We start from the raw sequence: 9,476 nt of genomic DNA, 5'->3' as shown, positions 1-9,476 counted from the left end.
CTGGGGATATTCCAGAGACTTGATTTGAACCTGCAGTTTATTCCATCACTGCTACAAGCCTGAACCAAGAACTTTGCCATTACTGTATATAATTGATTCCATTTAACCAATTCTAACTCTCATCTATATTTCTTTCTTTTTATGAATAAAGCTTTAGATTTTAGATTCTAAAGGATTGGCAACAGCGTGATTTGTGGGTAAGATCTGATTTGTCTATTGACCTGGGTCTGGGGCTTGGTCCTTTGGGATCGAGAGAACCTTTTTCTTTTACTGGGTTATCGGTTTTCATAGCCATTTGTCCCCATAACGAGTGGCACTGGTGGTGATACTGGGAAACTGGAGTGTCCAAGGGAATTGCTTGTCTGACTTATGGTTAGCCAGTGGGGTGAGACCAAAGTCTTGGCTGGTTCGGTGTGCAAAGGACCCAGCCTCGGGCTGTCACTGCCCTGCTCTCAGCAATTTGTCCTGAATTGATACTCTCCTTCGTGTCCCGCCAGAGGCAGCATTGTTACAGCAGCAAGCTAGCTCCACAACATCTGGGCCCCACTCCTCTGCGGGAAACACCCAGTCCCCACTCCAGGCAGGGCGAAGACCCCGAGGATGGTGGCACGTTGGCTGCTGGGAGGGGGGCCGTCTCCCTGGGTGGCGATGGTGCCTGGCCCACCCATCCCGGGCAGGGAGAGAGGCTGGGTGACTGCAGCGTCGCTCTCCCAGTGAAGCCCTGCTCCTGATGGGCCTCCAGATGCGTGAAGCTGGGAATTTCATTGGCAGCTGAGCGTGCCCGGCCATTCCAGGCCCAGCCAGCGCGCTGCAGGCTGGGGGCGGCTGGGAACAGCACGCTATTAAAAGCCTCTTGCCTGGGTTTGATTGGGAGATGTAACTTGTACCAGCTGGTGCCTAGATCTCAAACTCCCTCTGCTTAACCCTTTGCCAGGCTCCCAATTCTAGGTGAGAAGACACAGCAAGCGCCCCTAGAATGACAGCCTGTGGCCCTGTGCTCCACCAGCCGGGCACCAGGGCGACCATGAAGTGGCTCTGGGCTGAAAGGGGCTGGGGCTTGTACTGCATGGTGGCTGGAGTCCCTTCGCCCACTCTTCATTGTTATTGATCTCATTTTGCCTGCTCAGGTGCCGCATCCGAGGGGCTCTCAGAGTACGTCAGCAGCACAGGAGAAGCCCCACAGCTCCCCCGTGAAGGAAGGAATGAGCAGGGATTACCACCCACCATTGAAATGCAGCCACCTCTGGGGCAGAACATAGCAGCTGTCCAACAGAACACAGCAACACGGCACAGCAGTTTGGGATGGACAGTGAAGATGAACCCCATATCCAAGGGGCTCTGCAGGGGGATTGCCAGGAGGCAGAGGGGATCCCCCAAGTCAGAATTGGCCCAGGGAACCCAACACTTCAAAAGCACTGCGGGATTTTTAGTAAGTAGCTGGGGGCCTGGTCCATGACAGGGACTCCGAGGTGCAACAATAATATAAATAATAACCATGATTGGCCAACATCTCCCTGATACAGGCCCCCCAGCAGCACAGCGCCCCCTAGTGTTATGCTGGGCTGTTGGCTCACTACTGACTGGGGAAAGCGCACCACCCACCGCATGGCCCGCACCACGTCTCGAGGCAACGAAGCATTTCTTGGAGGCCTCCCATCCAAACACTGACCCAGCTCCACCCCGGGGGGGCTGAGAGCTGCTGGGGTCACAGTGCAAGGGGAGAAGGCTGCAGGGCTCCCCTGGGTGCTGCTGTTCAGCTGGTACCCATCTCAATTATCACGCCACCTCAACCCCAGCCCACCTGAAACTGACGGGGGAGCTCTGTGGTGAGAACCACCCTCCCTGGGACTCAGGAACGAGGTGTCCCTCTCCTGGAGCATTCGGCAGATACAAGGGGCCACGCCCCAAACTCGCATTGGCACTGGGGATCAGCCTCGAGGCTGGGGGCGGGGCAGAGGTGGTCGTTTTTGTGCTATTAGAAAGCTGGCAACCCTACTGGGAACAAGGCCCGGAATAACTTCCCAGGGTGGCGGTGGATTCTCATCACTGGCCATTGGTAAAGCCAGGTTGTTTCTCTACAAGACCTGCGTAATTCAGGGCTGGCCTATGGCCTGTGTGAGGCAGGTCAGCCTAGGTGAGCCCAGCGCTCCCTTCGAATCTGTAAAAGGCGAGGGCGATAAAGCCCAGGTCCAGCTGCAGCCCGCTAACAACCAAGGGAGGAATTATGATTCCCACCCCTCTGAAGGCCTGATGGAGCCCCCCGTGCTCTGTCCCTCCTCCCTCTCCACCCGTGGGCCCCTGCCGCCACCCCGAACTGTTCACTCTCAGGCCAGAGAGAGGAGGCCCCTTTCCACTGCAGCACCAGCAGGGGTCCCTCCAATTTTTCCCACCCGTGCTTGGAATGAATTTTGTTATGTGCACCAATATGGAGGTGATGTTCATGTGGAGGGTTCGGAGGGTGGAAGGGGGCTCAAGGCTGTGGCAGAGGGTTGGGGTGCAGGGGGTGAGGGCTCCAGCTGGGGGTGCGGGCTCTGGGGTGGGGCCGGGAATGAGGGTTTGGGATGCAGGCTGCCCCGGGATCTACAGCAGGGAGAGAGGACTCCACCCAGCTCTCTCTCCCTGCAGCAGCACCTGGGCTGGGGGGAGAGTCGCCTCTCCCTGCCACAGCAGCTCTGGGGCTGGGGTGGCTGGATAGGCGCCCCTCCCCCAGCCGAGGCAGGGCCGAGGTTGAGTTGAGGCTGGGGGAGGGGAGCCCTGGCCTCGGCAGGTCCGGGCTGCCCCTCCCTCGGCTGCGCGGATTCCCTGAGCACCTGCGCAGTGCTTAATAGGCTGCTGCGCGGCCGCGCGGCTTACAGGGAACTCAGAGCACCAGAGCTCTCCGCAGGTCACAGGGGACCTTGGACTTGGAGGATTCCCCGTTACGGTGGCATTTGCGGGAACCCAGGCCATTCAGGCATTTCAAATCAGGGCCATCGGGCTGGATTCTGATGCAGTGCAGTCCGCAGAGACGCCGGCTTTACACGCATGTGACTGAGAGCAGAGTCTGGGCCCTGGCCGTGTGTCGACGTAGCAGATCAGTGCTGTGACGGAGCCTGCACTAGCCTACCTGGCCGGCTTGCTCCCGTCCTTCTCGGAGATCAGAGCCTGCAGCACCAAGCGGGCACGTGGCTGGGTGTTACTATCTGACTGGTGACCAGGCTTGAGGGCAGATGCACGGGGAGTCTTCAGGCAGGTGCTGGGGCAGGGTGCATGGGTGGGAGAAGCCCAGGGCTCTGCCGAAGCAGGTGGAAGTGTGACCTTCAGCAGGTATCAGTTCACATGATGGATCGCTCAGCCCCCAGAGCCAGACGCTGCTCATTGCAACAGCCCCAGGGGTCCTTCCGGCTCTGCCATACCCTTCCTATGATGCCAGGGCGTGGGGTCTGACCAGGACCGGATGGGTGCCTATGGATGGGTTCCTATTTTTGTGGGAATCAATCAATAACCAACCCCTGCCTGGCTTCCACTAGGACCCTCTGGAGTGTGGCACCGATCCAGGAAAGCTCACAGCAGCCGCCCCCAGGAAAACACAGCTCTTTTTATTCACAAGTTGTACAAGCATCGTTGGCATTTCCTTACTACGAAGAGCCCCTGTGGGGCCCGTTATCTGTACTGGCCTTATTTCTAGAGCAGCCGAAGCATGCCTGGGGCTGTAAGAAAGATCAGTGCTCAGAGGAGTTTACAATCCTATCTAGGCAAATACAACCCTTGGGGCAAACCTTCAAACATGAGAAGGGGTGTGCGGGGGAGGGAGGGAAAGGGGGTGCAGCGGTCAAGAGATCAGCAGAGGAGCCTCATGGGAAAAGTGGGCGTTGAGATGTGTTGCTGGCCCTTTAAGGGAGGCAAAGGACCCAGCCCAGAACAAGAGACTTCTGGGAGGTGTAGTTCCCCGAACTGATAGGAATTGTAGGCCTGGCAGTAATGCATGCTGGGAAGGGGACTGGGCTATAAGAGTCCTCTCTCTGCTTAGGGAAGGGACATTCCTTTCTATCCCTGGTACTAGGAGGGAGTGGAAGGAGGAGGTGCTTGGTGCATGCAGGGCTGCTGGCTGCTCTGAGAGCGGCTGAAGGTGTGAAGCCAGGGGTGGGAGAAGGGGCTGATGGGAGCAGTGAAAGGAGAGGGTAAAAAGAAGCAGAATGAATGGGAGTAGGAGTGGGGGGCGGTGGCCAATGCGGGGTAAGGGGAAGACCTTGGCGCCTGCATGCTGGATGGACAGGATGGGTGTGACGTGGGGAGAGGAGCAGCTTGTGTCAGTGGAGATAGGAGGTGACCGGGGAGCAGTGGGTGGGATGGAGAGGGGGAGGGTGGATTGGAGGGATTCAAAGAGGAAGGCCGGGACTAGGAAGAACTGGAAGAGAGGAGGCCAGAGAGCGAGGAATTCTGAGAAGGGCAGACTGGGGCAGCCGTGAGAGGAGGATTGCGCAGGAAGACAATGAACTCAGCACAGGGGCTGGCTGGGGAAACCTCGGGGAGGTGGAAGCAGGCAGGTGGTGAAAGATTGGGGATGGGGGGTGTCATGGAGTTGGGGAAGACAAGGCCTTGCACCCCCGGCTTCCTGACTCTCAGCCAGCCAGTAAAACAGAAGGTTTATTTAGACAACAGGAACACAGTCTAAGAGGTCTTGCAGGTACAGACAACAGGACCCTCGCAGTCAGGTCCATCTTGGGGGGCCAGGGGAGGCCAGGAGGTCTGTCTGGCCTCCCCTCCATTTTCCCAGCCAGCTCCAAACTGAAACTCTCCAGCCCCTGATCTGCCTTTGTCCCTTTCCTGGGCCAGGAGGTCACCTGATCTCTTTGTTCTCCAGCACCTTCAGTTGGCATCTTTGCAGAGGAGGGGCCCAGGCCATTAGTTGCCAGGAGACAGAGTGCCGGCCATTCTCTGTGCAGACAGTATCACAGGGGCCCTCTTGGGCTCTGCAACAATCACACCCCCTGATCCCCCCACCTACATACCTAAGAAATTCATAGGGGAAACTGAGGCACCCACATAGTATTCAGAGAAAACATTAAGAGCATTCCCACTTCATCACAGGGGGTCAGCCAAGAGGTGGAAGAGGAGAGAGCCAGGGGCAGCCGCTAACAGAGAGGGCAGAAGAGCTGTTAAAGGAGAAGTTGGTGAGCTGGGAGCCAGGGGAACCCACAGAGGAGAGAGGGTGAGGGCATGATCCCCTGAGCCAGCAGCCCAGAGGACCACCGATGAGAGGAGCCCTGGGACTCTGGCTCCATGCTATGCAAGGGTAGAGGCTCGAGCAGCTGTGGGGGGCTTGGCCCCATCCCCCCAGACAGCACCCCCTGCGAACATCGCTGCTGTAGGTGCTGATTGGCCGCCCTTGGTGGCAGCTGCAGCAGAGCGGTTACGGATCAATTCAACCCCAGCAGCACTACAGGCTGGAACTGGGAGACAAGGGCTGCCTGGGTGATGCAGAGCGGGGCTTTCCTGGGCGGGGTCTGGCCTGGATGACTGTCTCTCCCCTTCCGCTGCAGTCCGGCCGGTGACTCGGGGCATGTCTCTGGGGTGCTCCTTGCAAAGCTGCTCCCAGAACTTCTGGGGGCTCTGTGCCTCCATGTCCCTCGTTCCAGGGGGTGTGTCTGGTCCGAGCCCGACCGCGGTTCGTGCATATCTGGGGGTGTCCCATGGCCGCGGGGTTCGAGCTTCATGGGCCCTGCAGGCCTTCGCCCTTCCCACCCTGGTGATATCCCTGGAGCGGGGCCCATAGGCAGCAGGCACGGTGGGGGGGCCCAGGGCTGCTGCTGCCCACTGGGGCTAGCGGGCTCCAGGGTCCGGCTGGCTCCGGCCACAGTGATGGACTCACTTAATAAAAAGTTACAAAACCCTAGAGAAAAACCAAAGGAAGGGAGGGCGCGATGCTGAGCAGGGCCCGGCGCCCTGCGTCCCAGCTCCTCCCCGCGGGTTCGCAGCCAAGCAGCCCCTCCCCCCTGCTGTCCAGCCAGGACGCGCCGGGCGGCCCTGGCTCATCTCCTGGGACAGTAAAGCACAAAGCCGTCCCGGCTCTTGCCGAAGTCGGGGAAGGCCAGCTCGTGGCGCGTCTCCACGGCAACCAGCCTCTTCCTCCCGCGCAGACTCAGCTGGATACAGTCCGACACGCGCACCTGCAGCTCGCGCTTCGTCCTGGAGGGGGGAGAGAGAGAGAGCGGGTCAGCAAGGCTTACCGGTCGGCAGGGGTGATTCTCGTGCCCAGGAGCACGAGGGTGTGTGTGCATGCGAGGACACTCGTGCCAGCCGCACTGCACTGGTGTCAAACCTGTGCACGAGCGCGGCGACAGCCGTGGCTAAGGCCCACCTCGGCTGATTCCAATGGGAGTTAGGAGCCTAAATACCTTTGAGGAGCTGCGCCTAAAACCCAGCTCCGGCCAGGCCGTTTGCCAGGGCAGGGCGGGCTCAGGGGTGTGCCGCTGTTATTTCAGCAGGGAACAAAGCCAGCAGCCCGTCTGTTTCACACCCCAGCCTCCCGCATGGGGCACCTGCCAGACTGACACAACCGGGACGTGTGAGCTTCACGCGGTGGGTGTTAATTGGGGAGCCTAATTGTCCCGCTCCCATTTCTAGCCTGCCATGGTTAACCGTGTTCCCGCCGGTCGGCACCTCTAGCGAATCCTGAGTCGTTCTCAGGGCTTGTCCACACAGCGCTGGCAAGGTGCCTCAGCGGGCTCTGACGTGCGGGCTGACTGCTCCGCGTAGCCCCTCGGAAAGTTACCTCGTTCACATGAACAGGCTCGGCTCCGCTGCGCCATAGAGACAGGCCAGAAGGCGCTCCCTGCCTTGGCTTACCTCGCATGTGCTTGCAAGGGAAGGTACAGCTGGGGAAACTGAGGCCTGGAAGGGTTCAGTGACAGGATGAGAACTCGGGCTCTGCGGCCTCCCAGTCCAATGCTTGGAGCTCTCTCACAATAGCAGGGAGAGCTGGGGAAGGTCCGTCAGGCTTTGCCCAAGGTCACACAGCAAGTCCGGGGCCCAGCTGAGCGCAGAATTCACGAGTCTTGATGCCTAATCTTGTGCCACCAGCTCCCACCTGACCTGGGGAAGCACAGGCCTCCTAACGGCCACTGATTTCACTTGAGCAGGGGTGGCCAACCTGTGGCTCCAGAGGTTAATATGCGGCTCCTTGTATAGGCACTGACTACGGGGCCGGAGCTACAGGTGCCAACTTTCCAATGTGCCACGGGGTGCTCACTGCTCAACCCCTGGCTATGCCACAGGCCCTGCCCCCACTCCACCGCTTCCCGTCCCCTCCCCTGAGCCTGCCGTGCCCTCGCTCCTCCCCCAACAGAGCCTCCTGCATGCCACGAAACAGAAACAGCTGATCGGGAGGGAGGGGGAGGTGGGGCTGCTGGTGGGTGGGAGGCGCTGGGGGCAGGGAGGAGGAGCTGATGGGGGGCTGCTGACGTATTACTGTGGCTCTTTGGCAATGTACATTGGTAAATTCTGGCTCCTTCTCAGGCTCAGGTTGGCCACCCCTGCACTGGAGGATCTAGGCTGATGGGCCCAGAACTGGGAAACGAACCCAGGTTTCTCTGTTGCTCCTGCTCTTAAAAGCGCTGGTGTCTGCAGTTCTCACCTGTCAAACATCAGTCCCTGGGGCTGTGTCTAGGGAATTGGATGGAGTCCCAGAACACACACCTCCTCCTCCCTCCGCAGCAGGTTACTCCAAGGACACAGGTCAGCGCTTTGAACCCATCTCCCATCGCTGCAGTTGGAATCTGCGCCAACGGCGTTAAAGGGCCAGACGCCCACATGGGGGCAGTTCAGGTTCTCTTGAAAGTGGCCCCTTCTAACCAAAATCCTGCCCCTGAGCTCCCTGAAACTTCCCAGGGCTCAAAATCCAGCTCAGAATTTTGGGGTCCTGGTCCACAGCTGGTATAAATGGGTGTAGCTCTGTCAATTTCAGTGGTGGACTTACACCAGCTCAGGATGAGGCCCTATGCTTTGTAATCTGCAATAAGCAAGGAGATGGCTGCGTGGCTACAATCCAGCAACGGATAAACGACAGACAGAGGTGCAGGAGAGCCGAGAGGTAACGCTGAGTCTGAGACAACACGCAGGTAGGGAAGGGGACAGACCTTTCCCCCCCTGGGAAAGCAAAGCCCATCAATAGACAATATTATTCCAAGCCTGGCTGAAATCCGGCCAATGAGCCGGTTGAGAGGGTTAGAATTAGGCTCGGCAGAATTTGATTTTTTTATAATTTCGAAGGATAATATTGATGTTTGATTTTAAGCATTTTGTTGCATTGATTTAAATGTTCACAGCTGTGGGAAATTGCGAGGGAGGCTCAGGCAAAGGGGAGTGGGGGGAGGTCTAGACCAGGGGTAGGCAACCTATGGCATGTGCGCCGAAGGCGGCACGCGAGCTGATTTTCAGTGGCACTCACACTGCCCGGGTCCTGGCCACCAGTCCAGGGGGCTCTGCATTTTAATTTAATTTTAAATGAAGCTTTTTAAATATTTTAAAAACCTTATTTACTTTACATACAATAATAGTTTAGTTATATGTTATAGAAAGAGACCTTCTAAAAACGTTAAAGTGTATGACTCGTACGTGAAACCTTAAATCAGAGTGAATAACTGAAGACTCGGCACAGCACTGCTGAAAGGCTGCCGACCTCGGTCTAGACAATAATTAGGTAATGACTGGAGGTGCTGAGATTCAAAAAGTTAAAGCTCTATAACCATTAAAACACAACCTGTCAACATCGCATCCCAAAATACACCAAGTAAATACCCCGAAATCAAACCCTACTCAGTTCTCAAGCAGATTTTTCTTACTTTGCTGATTATTACTGATGGAAAGATTTTGGCCGTCGGCTCGTGTGATTTACGGTGAAATCGACACCTACTGATAAAAATCGAACCCACACAAGCTTGGTTCTAATGTACAAAGATCTTATGATTCCAGAATCCCATGGGAAACAGATTATGATTTTATCTGTGTCTGATGTCCCAATAATTACTGCAAAAATAAAGCTGTTTACAGCCTTTCACAGCTCTATCGCCGCACCTCTACCATGGATAGAGCCACCACAGTGCTGTACAGCCAGTCCGTAATGACGGCCAAACCCAGCCTGGCATGAGGAGATCCACTGGGAACTCCACCCTTCATTTCCGCTGACAAAATCAGAACCCCCTGACCTCTCACATGCTGCTGCTCATGTAACGGTAGAATTTCTCTGGGATGTTTTGAGAAAAACACATTGGAACAGGAGTCTGGCCTGGGCTGGCTGGTTTTATTGGCCTTGCTGCAAAGAAATGCCCTTTAGTGTGTTTGCTGGGGCTGGCATGACGAATACATCAGCCCCAGCAAATGTCCCCACCCCTCACTAGAGCGGGGGGATGAGAGAAGGCATGTGAGCCTGGCCCCTCCACCCCAGCGCAAGGAAGACCTGGTAAATTGAGCATATTACCGTCCCAGCACCATACAGC

At 57.1% G+C, this 9,476-nt stretch overlaps 1 protein-coding gene across 1 annotated transcript in view; it reads right to left on the bottom strand.

Moving 5' to 3' along the window:
* Positions 1-3,567: 3,567 nt before the first annotated feature.
* The window catches only part of MYO1G (myosin IG), a 72,298-nt gene continuing 66,389 nt past the window's right edge, over positions 3,568-9,476 (bottom strand). Inside the window, exon 22 of the mRNA XM_054017029.1 lies at positions 3,568-6,168. Within this exon, the coding sequence (XP_053873004.1) occupies positions 6,012-6,168 (157 nt within the window). The 3' untranslated portion in view covers positions 3,568-6,011. The remainder of the gene's footprint in view (positions 6,169-9,476) is intronic.

This window comes from Malaclemys terrapin, chromosome 2, assembly GCF_027887155.1.
Source record: "Malaclemys terrapin pileata isolate rMalTer1 chromosome 2, rMalTer1.hap1, whole genome shotgun sequence".
Taxonomy (NCBI): domain Eukaryota; kingdom Metazoa; phylum Chordata; order Testudines; family Emydidae; genus Malaclemys; species Malaclemys terrapin.
The sequence above is the reverse complement of the archived record's forward strand: the minus strand, read 5'-3'. Positions and strand labels throughout refer to the sequence as shown.